This window comes from Hippoglossus stenolepis, chromosome 9 (assembly GCF_022539355.2).
Source record: "Hippoglossus stenolepis isolate QCI-W04-F060 chromosome 9, HSTE1.2, whole genome shotgun sequence".
In the NCBI taxonomy this organism is placed as follows: domain Eukaryota; kingdom Metazoa; phylum Chordata; class Actinopteri; order Pleuronectiformes; family Pleuronectidae; genus Hippoglossus; species Hippoglossus stenolepis.
Genome location: NC_061491.1, coordinates 23493392 through 23511552, shown reverse-complemented (window position 1 = coordinate 23511552; position 18161 = coordinate 23493392). Strand labels below are relative to the sequence as shown.

At 43.0% G+C, this 18161-nt stretch overlaps 1 protein-coding gene across 1 annotated transcript in view; it reads left to right on the top strand.

The window, feature by feature from the left end:
- aacs (acetoacetyl-CoA synthetase) overlaps window positions 1–17459 on the top strand; it is a 32510-nt gene extending 15051 nt beyond the window's left edge. Inside the window, exons 11-18 of the mRNA XM_047341481.1 lie at window positions 7603–7667; window positions 9427–9549; window positions 13100–13213; window positions 14755–14880; window positions 15254–15323; window positions 15626–15684; window positions 15840–16042; window positions 16139–17459. Of these exons, the coding sequence (XP_047197437.1) occupies window positions 7603–7667; window positions 9427–9549; window positions 13100–13213; window positions 14755–14880; window positions 15254–15323; window positions 15626–15684; window positions 15840–16042; window positions 16139–16276 (898 nt within the window). The 3' untranslated portion in view covers window positions 16277–17459. The remainder of the gene's footprint in view (window positions 1–7602; window positions 7668–9426; window positions 9550–13099; window positions 13214–14754; window positions 14881–15253; window positions 15324–15625; window positions 15685–15839; window positions 16043–16138) is intronic.
- Window positions 17460–18161: the final 702 nt, after the last annotated feature.

Sequence of the window (18161 nt, the reverse complement as noted above, 5' to 3'; positions counted from 1 at the left end):
TTTGGCTTCACATTCTGCGAGCTGTCACGTCGTCCATCCAGTCTATTCTGCATTTTCAATAAGTGATTCAACTCACACAAGGTCTAAGAACAAGTTGGGTCCTGTGATTTCCTTTTTAATAAGTAATTTATTAGAAACAGAGAAATCGAGAATATAGAAAAATAAACCAAAACAAAGATGAAGTCAGAAAGAGAGTGGTAGCAAAGGTTGACGTATTCCTGTTCTTTTTAACCTCAGAACCGACGATGTGTTCGCTTAATTGACAACTTGCGCACGTGCTCACATGAGCAGACTCGTGAATAAAGATTTCTGCTCGTTATAACGTGCATTAAAAACAGAGCGGTGGATTATTCTGTAATTTATTTTTCGTGTTTATCCACTAATTTATCTCTGCTCATTTAAAATCAGAGCGTCGAGGGGCGCATCAGTTGAAAAGGACACGAAACCCAAGGAAAAAGGAGGAAAACCAAAAACAGCTATTTCAGTTTTACTGTAAATAGCGAATGCCTTTGTACTTACACAAACCATAACGCTCTATAAAGTTTCACATAACTTAGCATTAATCAACATAAATCAGTCTCATATTTCAGACGTACAAAAGCCCCTCCCGACCTGCTCATCGATTATTACAGCTGAGCTGCCCCCTCCTGTCATTTTGAAAGTGCTCAGCTGAGCGGGCTGTTTAAAGTCAGCGGGGTCAGTCGTCCCCTGAGGCCGTTGTTATTGAAGATTGATGGAGATGGTGAAAACCCAAATCAAACTGCAAGACAGTCAGACCTTAAGTTTTCCATCTAATCCAGAGGTTGTTGACGCTGTAAAACAACACAAATCCATCTGCGAGACAGAAGCTCTTATTTAATTTGATGAATTCCGACTGAAGATACAGAAGATACTGTATAGACCCACCTAAATAACCTGTAACCCCTCTTCCTATTTTCACACACTGTTGGTTCAGATCCAAAATAGCACAGACGATATTAACAGCAGATCCTCTATTGTGGTAAAGGTCCTGATACACCCCCCCCCCTCCTCCAACACCATCACCACCATAAACAGCAGATGTTAAACCCAGTATTGATCCTCTTTTATTGTCTCGTGAAGACGGAGAGAGAGAGAGAGAAGCTGAAATGGTCAAGGATACAACTGAGTGCTGGGCGCAGTTAATTGGCTCAGATTTAATAGGGAGGATGGTGAGCAAATATGTTTTTTTTTCTCATTGTGCACTTGTGTATTTGAATTTGTGAAAGTTTATATGTTCTCAATACGCCCCGAGCGTTTCCAATTAAAATGTCAGTTTTGCAGGGTGGTAAGCTCAGATACATCGTAGAATATTGTGCATAATTAACCTCCAAAGCATCAGTAGTGCTATGATGGGCCAGTTCAACCAGTAGTTTCTTCTCTTAAGACCTTTTCAAATCAGGGCGTCCCTCTTAATACATGAAAATATTTATTTATGCAGTTAATTTCCGTGGCTTTCTGAAGCGTAGCCAGATACCTTTTTAAAAAATGATGAGGAAAGTTTTTAAAGACATTAGCTGGAGAATACAGGATCAGTAAAATATCCTGTTAACTGAAGTAACACATGAAGATGACCTGCCAGTTCTTTAACAACCTCCCGCTACAAAGTTTTAAGAACACAACAGATCGCAAATACAAGCGAAACAAAATGAGGTTTAGAGACAGGGGGAGGAGTTCAGACATCCAGAGGGAGAACGGCTGCTCCTTAACGTCAACGGGGGACAGTGGAGGTGGTCTGGGCGTTCAGTCAGGATGCCTCCTGGGTGCCTTCCATTGGAGGGTTACTTGTTATGCCCAACTGGGAGTAGACCCCGGGGTAGACTCAGAACTTGCTGGAGGGACAACTTATCCCATCAAGCCTGGGAACGCCACGGAATCCCCCAGGTAGAGCTGGTGAGGTGGCTGGGGAGAGGGAAGTCTGGAAAACCCCACTTGGCCAAAATGAGTTTTCTCCGTGACAAGACAATGGAAGAACGGACGGACGCGTTTTATTTACCAAAAACACTAAGTTTGGCTTTAAATTCGAAAACCCAGTTGGTAGGAACATTAATTTATTTGTCATCTCACAAATACTAGAGTATGGGGGGTGAAATCTTCACCCCGGTAAACACTGCACCTGATGTGTCCCTAAAACATCCAGAGATGGTCTAACACGGAGCAGCCTGTGACTGTGAGTGTGTTACCGAGGACACTTGTCTACCTTTGGTTTAACTAGGTATTTTCTTTTTTTTAAACTGCAGTGTGGTCAGCAAAAGTAAGACGCTTAAAGACAGTTATACCCCAGACACATATTCAGTGCAGGGGAGATGGCATATTGCCTTCAGCAAGGAAGGGAGTAATGGGGAGAAAAAATTGACACAGATGGGGAGGAGTGGAAGCTATGGACTGAAAGTGCCAAGAAAAAGTACTTATACTGCAGAAACCAGGAGCAGGATTTGTAGATCCAAAAACCTAATGAGCTCCTTTCACTATTGTAGCAGACATTATTAATACCAAATATACTCAGATCTTTAAACTATGATTGGTTCTTTGTCACGAATAGAGAAGGTATTAAACGACTCCCTGAAGCTTTATGGTTGGTTAATATCAACAGCACTGTTTGGCATGTAGCAGCTTGGATGAGGTAAACGTCCTCGTCTTTCAACCTCGCTGCTCGTTTGCCCCCTTAACCCCCTGAAATGGAGTGAATAAGGTTAGAATACTGTTAGCATAATTACCCACATGGAGGAGTTGAGTCGGGAGCTGCCAGCGTGACAGAAAGACAGATGGAACCTTTTAAACTGTGGGAAGAGTTTTGAACCAATTAAGAGCTGATGTTGCCACCTCAGACACAGTCTGTGTGGAACCCCCCCGCCCCGTGGGAGAGGCTGACATGAGGTTTTTTTGCACCCTCATCTAAGCGTGGACGTTTTAAATCGGGTAAATCTGTCAGTGTTGGCGCCCGATCGTACACGTGCCCATGAGCATCTCCGGACGTGTGAGGTGTGGTCGGGTGCATTGTGGCCACAGAGAGAGATTAACCATCAGAAACGGGGTTTGATGTTGATGGTTCAGTGTTTTGCGAGTGAGGAACATTATGAACATAGTAGTATTGCTCAGGAGGTTTAGTGGGTCGTCCACTAACCGGAAGGTCGGGGGTTCGATCCTAGTCTCCCCTATTCTGTATCTAAGTGTCCATGGGCAAGATACTGAATCCCTAAAGGTTGTGTGTAGTGTGTGATTGATTTGTGGGGATCCATGTCCACTCTGATTGGTTTATTGCATGTTCCACCCACCGTAGTACAATCTTTTCAGACCACGCTCCTGGCATTGCGACCTTTTTTGCACCATTAAAATACCAGCAGTGTATTTGGACACACCCTAGATGCACTTGTGCCACTTAGATTCAGACAGTGTAGTGAGATTGCTGTGCAAAAGCCTTTAAACCTAAACTGATGCTTCCCCTGTTGCCTCGAATTGTGTTAGTTGTGCGGTTGTAAATAACTGCTTTATTTCCACATCTCCCTGATTAAGTGACATTTACAGTTTTAAATCCCCTTTTAATAGATGTTTTTGAAAGATGACATTTTCAATAATGGAGACAGATGGACAATTTTACACAAAGAACTTTGTATTTGTTGTAATGGATGATTGCAGATTTGCACCGTGACTGTCTCAGGAGATGTGTGTTTATGTTTAGTTATTCAGTAGATTCCTGTCTAAAGAAAAGTGAGCCACAGTAAACTTTCTTCATCTAAACCTAAAGTATAGCAGTTAGTATCTTGTGCAGAATGCTGGATCACCACAGTTAATAAGTCCACTGTTTTATTTCCACTAAAAAGAATAAACCCAATAAATCTGGACAAGCTTAAACTTCTCTTAGAAAAATATAGAATCACATAATGTTTAACAACAAGGTAATCCAGTAACATGGATGTCAATATCAATAAAACTGATAGAGACTGTGAGCTTCATATATTTTATTATCAAATTCACTAACCAACCTGTGTCATGCAGGAAAAGCAGATATATTGAGACAAGGCCACGGTGGAGACAAACTCTGCAGTATTCCTCAGTGAAACGAGCTAAAGGTTACAGCATTTATAGTCCTGACAGGTTCCGTGTATGTGTGAGACTTCAGGCGCTGCTCTGTTTTCTCTGAGGAACTTCTTGTCGTCTTTTCCATCCTTTGTCAATTGTGTGTGGGGCCGATATGATCGAAAACATTCGTCCTCTACTCTCGTACCATCTGCTGAAGAGAGCATTCAGCAGATTAGTCTTTTGGCTAATGACCAGCACAATTCTCAGGTTGTTCTCCTTGGAGCGATATGTACAGATACAGTTTAAGCAGATCGCATGTTGCCAGCTCAGTTACAGTTTTAGACACGCGGGCACAACAATTTAAAATAATCCTCATGTTTGATGCTATAAACTGCAGATCTAACTAAACAACTCTTTGTTCATCCATTCTTGTTTGAAGTGCTAGATAAACATTGAAACAAGTAAAATGACCCGATTCATTTTGAGACATGTTGACATCTGCTCTGTCTTTTTTAAATTGTCTGCCAATGGGATAGATTATAGCAGGAGGAGGAGGAAAAAATGGAAAGAGCTTCACAATAATACACGACAGAAAGAAAGATAAAGAGAATAAAATCCCTCTTAACATGTCTGTTATTTGAGTCCCACATGGGAGAAGGGACAGTGGGGGCAGAGCCGCAGAATCCTCTTGGTGAGAGAAAATTCATTTCATTTTCGAAAAACAATCGTACTAAACACACTCTATCATACTGAACATTGCCTCTTGTATACAAAGTAATTAAATCAAGCTACACTAAGGGATTAGGTCTGTGTTGACTTATTAAATACACAGTTTTGTGCTTCATACTGCAAAACAATTACGCCATCAAACAGTATAGTGTCGGTCTGTGCCTGCTTGAGACGAAAGCAATTACAATTCTTCCTGGAGGACGAGTGTGAGATTCGTTCAGAAAGCACTCGCTGACAAGTGGGACCTTGGTCGCCGCATCCCAGCCTGCACAGAGACACATTAACGTAATAACTGCCAGGAAGAGCTCTTCAGTGTCTGATCTGCTTTCGAGTGCCTCTTATTGACCGAGCAGCTTCCAGTAGCATGTCTTCTTTGAGACGGACGCGCAGGTACATTTGCACACGCTCTCGCAGGCGGCCGCTCGCAGCTTCTCCTCCGCCCTCCATCCTAAACACCCAATTAGCTGCCACACCCGGCCACCTGCCTCCAATCAGAGCGGAGTGACTGTTTCCATGGCAGCCACCGGTACACAAATCCAGATGCGCGGATGGGGGGTCCAGACATGATGGATAGAAGGAAGAGGGCCAGTGTGAGAGTGCAGATGACAAATGAGGTCCATAAGTTGATGCGTCTCGTCGGTCGTGTCAGAATCTGTCTCTGAACACGGAGAACAGATATAGATCCTATCTACCTACACATATTATACAAATATACATCTACATACAATATATATCTCACGCTTATTACATATATTATATTTCTCACCCTATAGTGGAGACTTAAGGGCTTTTTAAAGTTAGAAATCAAATTGACAGAATGGCAGTCTACTAACTAAGTTTTCATAGTTTTCTTTTCTTTTTGATTGGTTAATATTTTTGTTATATCAACAAAATAAAAGACCATTAAAGCAGCATTGCAATTGTTATATTTAAATATTCTCTCCAGACAGTTTGAAGCTTCATAGATAAAAGATAAAGATAAAACATTTTATTGCAGATTGTTGCATCACTGTGATAAAGCGACTTATCTGTTGCGTCTTTACTAAATTCACCAAAAATATGAATGAAACAACGTTCAAGTCTGGTTAATCCACATTATACACACATTAGATAGAAAATGACATAACATTTTGAGATACGATCATTCAACAGGTGGAATGGGAGATAGTGTGAGGCATGCAGAGGCAGAATAGACCCAGAGCTGCGTGCATCATTCACTTTGCTCCATGTGAGATATTACTTCTTGGGACCTTTGACCCTTTCACTCATTGGAACGGCTTCATTCACCCTGTGAGCAGCCTGTATCAGCACAAATCGATGCGAGGCTCCGAGAGCAAATCACATCTCTCACCGCAAACCAATTGCATGTTATTGACCAATCAAGCATTGGACAGTTGTTTTGTATCCCAGAGACAGAATCTTTTTCATATTTGACTGACGGACACGGTAACCATAGTGATAGGCGGCAAATTTATTGATTGAGTGTCAACAGAAATAACTGGAAAAGACGCAGATGGAGACAAACGCACCCATTCGGAGAGGCAGACTTTAAAAGGCCCTTTGTTTTAAAATTAAAAGTGCAGGGGAACACTGAAGTGACGTTTTGTCACTTCTCGTCTTCCACATGTTGTCCATCTGTTGTCAGCTGTCAGGGTGACTTCCCCTCACAGAAGAAAGCACCTTCCCAAATCATTTCATTTGAGCGTTGTTGTGTGCACACATCCTGTCACTACACTCTCCATTTGAATTATTTCCTGGTGAAACATTGACAAAGGAGACATTTTGTCCTCTCATGCTACACTGGCCATTATTGTGTTTGACTCTTTTTTCTGTTTGTTCGGTTGAAAGTCAATTTCCAATCAGTTTCTCCCTCTCTTCGTTTTCCTTATCTATCCACGGAGGGTTGACTGAGCACACAGGCAGTGTTTCAGCATCACGTTGCTCTACATTTACACAGTGACACAGTCTCCTGGGAACTTCCTGGTACAAGCAGGATACTGAGCAGCTCCACTGGAGCAGACGGGATTAAGGGCAAAGGCTCTTCAGTAACTGTTGTCCTTTTTCTTTTCTTCATACTTCTGCATTCAGCACACAGACAACTTCAAATTGTGCCTTGTCATGCATAGATTCAGGGCAACAAATGGAGCATTGCATCAGTTCCGAGTGATTTCTGGAGTCTCACTTGCATCAGCTCCTTCATTCAAGCTTCACCATCAGTGTCTCAACTGCTTTGCTACCAGTTGAATAATAACATCCCATCATATTCATACAGGTGTATACGATCTTTGTATCTGTCAGTATAGGCCAGTTACCTTAGCATGAACCAAGATCTGATGTTGACATGTGTTTTTCCAAATTCTTCACTTTTACTCCGAGTTGCAAACTTCAGAATAAAAGCCTCTGAGACACCAAAGACTCAATAAACTGGAGTATTTGAAATTTCTGGTTCAGATGTTGGGGAAGGTTTGTGTCATCCGGTTCGTCCATCCACCCATCTTCCTCCATCTCTCAAAAATAAACAGATTGCCATGAAAATTGGCAACAACATTAAAACCACCCGGGAGGATGATTCATAAAGTTTTCTAATTTGGTTCCGTTGTTTATTCTTTCTGCTGTCACTGTGCAGAATACAGTACATGTATGTAGGAGGACTTTTACATCGGCTGTCATTGTTGGCAACACTGACGCAAATTCTGTCTCTTTTCCAAAGATAAAAGACAACAGCTTCATCTTATGGGTTCATTTTATTGTTGGAAAATAGAGATTCACAAATCCTTCATATTTATATTAAAAATACTCGTTGGTCTCATCAGTCTTTCTTTTCCTCTTCTCCAGCATCACCATCTTTGGCACCGGGGCCAAGTGGCTGTCTGTGCTGCAGGAGAAGAACCTGAAACCCGGTGAGTCGTGGTCACAGACACAATCGTGTACACACCTACGTGAGCGTGCAAGCAGACATCCAGAGACGCACATGGACGCACACAAATAACAAGCAGAAAGTCAGAGAGAGAAATGCATTCTCTCACACACACAGACACACACACAGACACACACACAGACACACACACACACACATCTCCTCTGTGGAACCTGAAACCATAAGAGCAGATGGACGCGATAATGATTATTAAAGTGATGCTGTTTGACTCTAAATGTCCTTTATGCCATTTACCATGTGAATCAACAGTTTGCCCTGTGTTCTGCTGTTTGACACTGAATCCAATGGATAAAAGTGCTGTTAGGATAATTCATGTGAGTCATGGATAGGCCTGTCTAATTGCTTTTACTGTCACAGCTCTCCAGGGAGGGAACCAGGTCTCTGAACATAATCAGCGTTGTGCCAGTGCTTATTAGCCTTCCTGCTAACCTTCATACACGCCGCTCTCCCCTCAGTGTTTGTGTGACAGAAAATGCCTCGTTAGACGTGCACGCTCAAATTATTGCCGTGCTCTTTTGTAAAGGTACGTTCTGTGTTGCCACCGAACAAAGCACTTAGCAGGTTTTTTTTAAATTCTTAGGCTCCGATCCTTAATCGAGTGTAAATTTGATCCATCAAGCAAATTATTCCGATGGTATTTCAACTTCTGTACCTGGCTCACAGTAATGGCTGCGCACGACAAGGAAGTAGCACTTAAGTGCCATAAGCTGGGATGTGCACATGTGAGTTTCTGTTGTTTTCTTCCTCGTGTCCTCTCGTTTGTTGGTCTTCATCCTCTCCTCTTTAAACCCTCAAATCGAATTGTGCTCATCATCATGTAAATGACCAGTTCTAACCAATGCAAAGGGCTTAGCTGGGTCCCACTTGTCCTTCTTTTTCTCCCGTTCTCCATCACTCCTCCTCTTCTCTCCTAATGTTAAATCAGCACTTGTAACCAGTGTTGTGTCTCACTTTTCACTGTGCTGTTGTAATCACCACAACTCTTTATTCATGGTGCCTCCTATGTGTTTGTGTGTGTGTTTGTGTGTGTGTCTGCATCTTGTAAATTATTCTTATATGAGAATAATTTGCCAACAATGACCCCCCCCCCGCAAACAAAACCCCAACAACTTTGCTCTTTCCCTGTCTGTCTCTGTCTCTCTGCTGCTCCCCCATCAGTCAGCCAACCACTTGATCCAGTTGGCACTGTGTGTGTGCATTTGGATGCTTATTAGAGAAAGCATGGCAGAGGGAGAGGTGTGTGCGTGTGTGTGTGTTTGTCTGTCTGTGTGTGTCTGCCTCCAGTGGACTGGGGAGGGTAGAGGGAGCTTCTTCACTGGCTGCCCCAGCGGAGAGGCCCTTTTCCCTCGGTTGACATTTGGACCAGGACACCTGGAGGCATGGTGGGGGGGTAGCAAAAGATCCCACTGTGTGTGTGTCTGTGTGTGTCTGTGCATCTGTGTGTCTGTGCGTGCGTGCGTGTTTATGGGATGAGGGTCGGTTGCTGGAAGCTTATTAGTTTGCAGGGTGTAATTGGCTTGTGGTGGTTTGGGCATGTGTGTGTCACAGAGTACGTGATTCGTATCCAACATATTTTGGCTTCATTTCTGGATTGTGAGAGAAAATGGAAACATGTCGTTCATCTTTACATACAGTCTCTACCACATCTCTATAAAACCTATTTAATTCATCTTTCCTTTTGTGTATTTATCATTGTTTTCTTTTTTCTCTTTGTCCCTCAGCGGAAACACACAACCTCCAGTCACTCCACACCATCCTGTCGACCGGATCTCCTCTCAAACCTCAGAGCTACGACTACGTCTACCGCTGCATCAAGAGCAACGTGCTGCTGGGCTCCATCTCAGGTGACTGAGCGATGTCTTTCACATAACATTTTCCAAACACTGTTTATGACTGACACAGTAAAATAGATTGTATAGAAATGCACATTTTCCTCGCCACCCACAACGCCAACACACCCACACACTTGCACACAATTGCAGGGGCCCTCTCGGTCCATTGTAATGTTGACAGGGCACTAGAATTCTATCTGCCTCTCTGTGCTTCCTGACACATTTAACATTCAGACAGCCTGGGTGACGTGTTGAAGACACACACACACACACACATTGAGAAGCAGCTTGGAGCATCACTCTTGCACATTGGCTGCACCAAAACAAATGAAGCACAGCTGTAGTGCACATAGCATTTAGCTTCAAATGCACTGTTACACACGCACAGTGACATGCATGTAGGAAAGACTGGACACAAACAAGGAAGGTTTGTTATGGTAATGACCAAACCTGTGTGTGACCTCTCCTCCACTCACTCTCCATTCACTTTTCACTCTACAGAGTGAAACACTCAATAGTTCACAGCAAGCTGAGTTTTAAAGCACTTGTGAATCATCATTTTGTAGCTTCAGTGAAGGGTTTAATGTTGAGCATCTTCAAACCACTAATGTGAAGCCTGAACGCAAAACAAATTTAGTTGGAGGAGAAAATAGGTGATAACTACACAAACTGTCCAGTTATTACTAAAATACTCTGGTGAGGACAGTTTTATCATAAGTGAATGGAAGAGCGGCCAAAACCTTGTTTAACTCAAATTGTACTTAATGGGGTTTTATTGTTTTGAGACACATTTCTTTGAGTGTGTGTGTGTGTGTGTGTGTGTGTGTGTCAGTGTGTCAGTGTGTTTGTGTCAGTGTGTGTGTGTGTGAGTGTGTGTGTGTCAGTGTGTGTGTGTGTGTGTGTGTGTGTGTGTGTCAGTGTGTCAGAACAGCATATCCTGCCCCGTCAGTTTCCTCCCTCTCACCAAGGGCACCAGCAGGTTGCAGCCCTGTTGGCTGCCAACCGCCCAAACCTTGACCCCCGAGGTTAACACGCTGCTTGTGTGTGTGTGTGTGTGTGTGTTCATTGGATTTAGAGCATATGTGTGTGACTGGTGGCCACAGTGACATATGTGATGGGCCCATTTGCCGATTGCACCCTGTGTGATTGAGTCTCTGTGTAAACATGTCTGCAGACGTGTGCTCGAGTGGGAATATGTCTGTGTTTTAATCTTGTGTTTATTACAAATTACTTTTGTGTGTGTGTGTGTGTGTCTGTCTGTGTGTGTGTGTGTGTGTTATCCTGTCAGCAGGGATTTTTGACACCCGTTGTTTCCCATTGGGGGATTTTAACACTTTCACTGTTGGATTCCCCCCATTGTAATATACCTCCATCTGACTGCCCATATGTCAGCCCTCTCCTCCTCCTCTCCTCTCCTCTCCTCTCCTCTCCTCTCTTCTCTTCTCTTCTCTTCTTCTGAAAAAATAAAAGAACCCTTGTCTTTTTCCGTGTCGTTCCGTTCTCCGTGCCTTTGTGTGCCTGCCTGTGTTGAGCTTGTTGCCTTTTTGTCTCACTTGGTGATTTTGTCTGACCCCAGACTTTAGTTTAATAAAGTTTTAAAAATCTTGTTCCTCACCGCTCAGGTTGCTCTTAGAAACATAAGACCAGTGTGACAAGTCACCCTCTTGTGCATTCACACACACATGCACACTTAATGGCTGCTGATGGAAGGCATCTCAACAAGGCAACAGTGGCTTCAAATATACTTGAGTGTGTGCGTGTGTGTGTGCGTGTGTGTGTACCCACCCATTAAAGTCGGCGTGATGATAAAATAATGCCTCCTCTTCCTGCTATAGGTGTGTGTGTGTGTGTGTGTGTGTGTGTGTGTGTGTGTGTGTGTGTGTGTGTGTGTGTGTGTGTGTGTGTGTGTGTGTGTGTGTGTGTGTGTGTGTGTGTGTGTGTGTGTGTGTGTTTAATCAGAAGACAAAGTTTCCACTTCCTCCTGGGAGCCAATTAAAGCTCAATAAAGAACCTGGCAAAGAGAGAAACAAGAGAGAGAACGAGTGTAAAGAACAGAAAGAAAAGCGCGAGGGAAGGAGGGAGCAGCGGAGGGGGAGAAAGCGGTTGAAAGGAAGCGAACAAGATGGATGGATGGAGTCTGTGATACACGGAGGGAGCGAAACGGGGAGATAGAGAAGGAACAATGGGAGGGGAGATGAATCGAACGCGTCAGAAATAGTAAATGATTGGAAGGTAGAAAGAGACGAATGGATATTGCAGCAGAGGAAGTGTGTGTGTGTGTGTGCGTGTGAGACAATTTTAGGAATGTGCTACAGCAGAGTAGAACTCCTATATGGGTCAATGGAGGTGGAGCAGGGCGCTAAATCTGCCACTTTGTGTCGCCCGAATACCAGATTGATACCGACACTAAGTTTAGTAATGTCTCTAGGTGTCACTGACATGTTGCTTGGAAACCAAACTCGGGTTCGCTCCTGTACATTGCAGTACAGTTAATTCCAGGTATTTTAACTTGAACTTAACAAAACAGGAAGTACATGTTTTCAGTTTCAGATGTATTTCTGTGGAACTCGGGACGTGAGGAACGTCAGGTGCTTTCTTATTTTGTCTGGACCTTCGGACTTTTCATTTAATCCAAACAAAAATAACAGGCGTGAAAGATGCCTCCTGGACAACGTAGCAAAATGTAGTCCGCCCAAAAGAGACGTCTCGGTCCAGATCACACTGATCCCTGGTTCAGCTCGTTTGCAGTGTGAAAACCCTATTTTTGTATAGTTTGGGCTTTCAGACCCGTTGCAGGTATTCGAGACAGCATTAAACTATAGAAGAAAAAGAAATGGAAGTCTTACTGGTCCCTCCAGAAACAGAGTTGCCCGGGATTGAAGGATCTATCTGAAGATATAAAGTTAGACAAACTGTTGTTTTGACCACATGAACTCCCCTGGCAGATATGAAGCTCTGACATGATATCATATATATATATATATATATATCAGCACTGAAACACTTACCACCACCAAGGAGGTTATGTTTTCACCCCTGTCAGGCAAGATTACACAAAACATTGCAAGAGAAGACATTTTTCAACATTTTTCAACATTTTCCCAGAGAATGAATTATTGATCTAGTTGAAAAATCAGGTGTATTTAAGTGACTGATATCTATGAGCGTGTGAAATGTGGTCATTTGATTAGTTGGTTATCACGTTATTAGCCAACTGTTTCCTTTTAGCCCTTCTTTAGTCGTCTGCTAAGAAAAGTATGTGAGTGCCTGGTGGCAAAAAATAACCAGGAACTAATTGAAGCCAAACTGTCTGTAGAGCAGCAGAGTCAGGTGGTAATTCTCTGAGGGTCACTGCGAGGAACATATTTCACTTTACGTCTTTATGTGATTCACGGTCAGCATAAAATGTATCTAACTCAACATTCAGATTTCTTTTTTCCCTCTTTTAAAATGAAAACTGCACACAAATAACTTGAAGGGAGGTTTTTTTTTATTTCCGTCTGTGAACCATCTAAATCTGTCCCTCGGTGTGTGACTGTTTTTCTCTCTCGTTTCTTTTCAGGCGGCACTGACATAGTGTCATGTTTCATGGGTCAGAACCCAACAGTTCCAGTGTATCGGGGCGAGATCCAAGCACGAAACCTCGGCATGCCGGTGGAAGCCTGGAGCCTTGATGGTGAGAGAGAGAGTGTGTGTGTGTGTGTGTGTGTGTGTGTGTGTGTGTGTGTGTGTGTGTGTGTGTGTGTGTGTGTGTGTGTGTGTGTGTGTGTGTGTGTGTGTGTGTGTGTGTGTGTGTGTGTGTGTGTTGTGAATTTCTTACAAATATGACACTGTTTGTTTTATTCCTCTGCGCCAGTGACAGGCAGCGGCCGGAGGCAGAATGTTCTCAGGTTGTTCGTCCAGTTCTTGTGAACTTCATATCTCAAGAGCACCTTGAGGGAATTTCTTCAAATTTGGTACAAATGTTCCGTTGGACTAAAGGAGGAACTGAACACGTTTTTGGTATTGTGAACACATACCATCTCAGGATCACCTGGATTTCTTCAGTTTGGTGGTTGGAGCTCAAAGGTCAAGGTCATTGTGACCTCACAAAACCCTTTTTGGCCTTGTGAATGCGTAATCTTCTCAACACCTCGAGATAATACTTTCAAAATTGGCTCAAATATTCGCTTGGACCTTCAGATAAACTGATTGAATTTAGGTTGTCAAAGGTCAAGGTCACAGTGACCTCTCAATTCATGTGAATGGCCTCTTGAACATGACATCTCAAGTCTGCTTTTAGGGAATTTCTTCAAACTTTAACCAGTTGTCACTTGGACTCAAAGATGAACTGTAAAATGTCTTTGGTCAAAGGTAAAAAATCATGGTGGTCTAATATGTAGACTGAAGCTGCTCTGGTTGCAGTGTGGTAATTGTAGTTGCTTTCTATTTAAACCAGAACGCTCTAGCTGTCATCGACAACATAGTCCAGGAACCACATTGTGGTTTTTACAAATTTGCCGGTTGACGAGGGATCCAGAAAATATTAATGAGGAAAATTAATCACAAACACATTAAAGAACCCGCTAATGTGCCATTGAGCAAACTTTCCATCTGCTTCAGGAGCTGCTCGGTAGCCACCACAACAGGACTGTGGTTCTACTTGGTTGCTCCCATATGGGCATGTACCCGTATGTGTTGGCATGAATCTGAGCTGAAAAATTGTAATTAGTGAACTTTTCCTGGATAAATACAGGTAAACACTTCAGGGAAACACTGTTTTTTTTTCATTAACAGTCCAAACAAAAAAATAGAGTGATTCTTTTTTTTCCAACTTGCTGGGAGTCTTCAAAGCACCTCTATGTTTTCTCATTGATTTGAGTCCCTTGTTCCCCAGCTCCCAATCCCTGCTGCTGGCTGCACTGGCACGGCTCCACCACCTCACAGGAGAGTGGATTGAGGGATAATTTAAAGGCAGATTTGTAGGAAGAGCACGGGATTGTTTTAGTTGGTCTCTAAGCCTATAACACCGTCCTGAGGGAGGAGGCGAGGGCTTTGTGAAACCTCACATTGAAGTGTATCAGGTTCTCTGAGTGTGGGACACATTACCTGGTGACTTTTTTTCAGTTTTTTATCTCAGAGTCATTTATACTGTCGGTGTGTGTGATTTGTGTTCAGGTGTGTGTGTGTCAAACCTCTAACTTTGTTTCACTCCTCTGTGTGTGTGTGTGGGTACAGGTAAGCCTGTATGGGGAGAAAGCGGGGAGCTTGTCTGCCTGAAGCCGATCCCCTGTCAGCCAACACACTTCTGGAATGACGAGAATGGGAGCAAGTACCACAAAGCATACTTTTCTTCGTACCCTGGTAAGTACACAAACATCATGTAATTACACCCTCATTTGCAGTACACATCAGAGTGCAGCTCGGGCGGCAATTTTCTGTCTGAACCCCATCGAGCCTGAGAGAAAAGTAGCTGAGCCCAACCCGAACCTGACAAACACTATCATTTACCCACACTCTACTACACGTGTACACAAAGAAACCAGAAAAATCTACAATGATATAATGCAGCACCGTGCAATTGCCCTGTAATAATTATTACTCAAACCATACTTTTTTTTCCTACTTTTCTTCTACTGTAAACAATATTTTATTCTGTGTTGTGCATTTTTCCATGACCAATTTCCAGGAAAATTTTAAATGTTGTATTAATCTCAGTAATTCTCTTTCTCTTCAGGTGTATGGGCTCATGGAGATTACTGTAAGATCAACCCAAAGACAGGAGGTGTCGTCATGCTGGGCAGAAGGTCAGATATTCACTCTTCTACTCAGGGTGGAGTAGTATGTGTTTTATCACTGTAGTTTAAAGTGATTCATTAATTTAGAGAGTTGGTGTATATATGTTTTATTGCACAGTATAATTTTGCTTTATAACACACAAAAATATTCAGTTCTTTCAAGGTAAAGGGAGATAAACTGAACGCACAGAAAAAGAAACATACTGAGACAAAATCCACAATGTTTTAGAAACTGAATTACTTCCTGTGTGCTGCTGCATTGAAATGACAGACACTAGAGTTTTGAATGTTGAACTCGTGCTTTTCTGCAGCGACGGAACGCTGAACCCCAACGGAGTCCGATTTGGCAGCTCGGAGCTCTACAACATCGGTGAGTCTTGAACGTTGCAGCGGAGGAGGGTGACTCATGATGCTCTTTGTGTTGATGTCCCATTACCTATTTTTAAAGTTTGTTGAGCACCTCCTCTTCTCTCTTTGCCTCTCATCTGCTCTTCTCCTCTATTTTGTTTTATTCTCCTTTTGTAGTGGAAGCTTTTGAGGAAGTGTCAGACAGTCTGTGCGTTCCTCAGTACAGCGCAGATGGAGAAGAGCGGGTTATTTTGTTCTTGAAGATGGCTCCTGGAAAGCCCTTCTGTCCGGAGTTGGCGGCGAGGATTAGGGGAGCCATCAGAAAAGCTTTGTCTGCCCGACACGTCCCTGCGCTGCTGCTGGAGACCCGAGACATTCCTGTAAGAACACACTGCAAATCAGATAGGAGCAAACCTGTCAGATGATCACGGCTGTAAAAGGTTTGACTGGCAGCTCTTTTCTTCTCCCCTCTGCAGTACACCATCAGCGGGAAAAAGGTGGAGGTGGCTGTGAAGCAGGTGATCGCCGGCCGGGAGGTGGCGCAGAGAGGGGCGTTCTCCAACCCTGCTTCACTTGACCTTTACAAGAACATTCCTGAGCTGCAAAACTTCTAGAGCCAAGAGAACGACCTACGGAGAAGAACCACCTGACGAGACTTCAGCTTAGTTTTTAAATTATCTATTCGAATCGAATCGTACAATTCGTACAGGGAGACGTGCAAAGTGCAGTGAAAGGGTAGTTTACAAAGGAGCCCTGAGCATTTGTACAGGGAACTAAAACAAAAAAAAAAATGTATGTCAAAGTGATTTGGTACAAATAATTTGTAAATATAATAATAATACGTTTGTAGTATCAGGCCGACGAGAGACTAAAACCATGAGGTGCACTGCTACAATCACAGGATCAAACAGCCGCTCCTTGTCTGTTGTGCAGTTAAATGTTGTCGTGGATTCAGCTTTTGGTTTTAATATAACGTAACTTAGCAGCACTTGTGAAAAAGCTCAAGCTCTGAAGCCACAGACGATGGAGTCGTGAAATTCAGCTCTAAGCGCTTTGCTTCGGCTCCACTCTCTGATTGTTGTCAGCCAGTGATGAACCTCAGAATATCTCTGTGTCGCCTGCTTTGACCTCGGTGATGGTTACTGAGTGGGTCCCAGGCATCTCCGCTCTGCAGACAACTACTGGGATCACCATCTCATCGTTATGTGTTTCTTTATTACATGTATATATGAATATGAATATATATTTTTGGGACTGTGAAACATGACAAATATGCATTTAAAGATGGTGACCTAAAACTGTTAGTTATTCACAGGTTCGAGTCCTAACATGCCACAAGATACAGAGTGTCCCAATTCAGGGGCCGCCCCCTGCCGAGGATGCGGTGTACGCAGCCCATGCAGGAGGCGGCCTCCCCGGGCTGTGCAGACTGCGAAGGTCAGACTGAAAGGAAACGGTGTCGCCTACGGAGGGTTTCCGTAATTTGCGTTAACGCCTTATCCCGCCTTTATCGCTGTCGCCAATGCCGCGTAGTCCGCGAAGGTCAAACCGTAATATAATGATCTGGTCTACGGATGATTTCCGTAATTGTCAGATTATCTTGTCCCGCCCGACGAGAGTTTCAATGCCCCTTGTTTTTTTTAGCATGTGCACCGTTAACTGTTTAGTTATATTGGAGCCTGGTAATTACAAGTGTAAGCGTCACCATTATCTTATTGAAAAAAAGTTCATCTCAAAAGTGCAAAGAATCGAGGGATAGGTTGGTGTCATCCACCAATTAGAGCCTTCTTTGCTTGGGGGGGCATTCGTCTGCCGTGATGCAATCGGCGCCTGAATTGGGACACAAACGGAATTAGATTAAAACAACCAGAGATTCTACATAAACAAAGACTTACAGATAATTTAACCCAAACTGAAAACGTGTATTGACCTCTTGTGTATAACAAAATCAAATGTAACCGTCATCTGACTGTCCTCTTGATTCCATTTCAATCCGCCCAAGACGTTGCGGCATGAAGGTTTTAATTTTTTTTGTGTGACCTGAAGTTCAGCAAATGTTCACCACAAAAGCCTGTATTTGTTAGTTCCTTATCAATGTTGTCATAACTCCCTTCAGACTGCAGCAGTTCAGCCTGGTTTTTGCTTTGTATAATGTGGGAATTATTTATTCAGTATTTTCTCATGATGTGTTACAAAAGCTAAAGGCCAGTTGATGCTGTTAAAGATGAACTGGAGTGGTTTTGTTCCTAAGACAGAGCAACGTGGGCTTTAAATAACGTTTATTTCCTGTTGGGATAGAAAGAAATAACCTGAACAGAATGTGGAAGAAATCCCAGGTTCAAATGTCAGAGAAGTGTTTGTACTAACACAGTAGTAGGATTTCCTTGTGTGTGTTTTTTTTAAAGGAGTTTTCTAAAGGTTTATGATTCAGTCTTTGTAGCTCGGTCGGGGTTATTTTAAAAGAAATGAATGTAAACAAATCAACTGGAAAACTCTGCA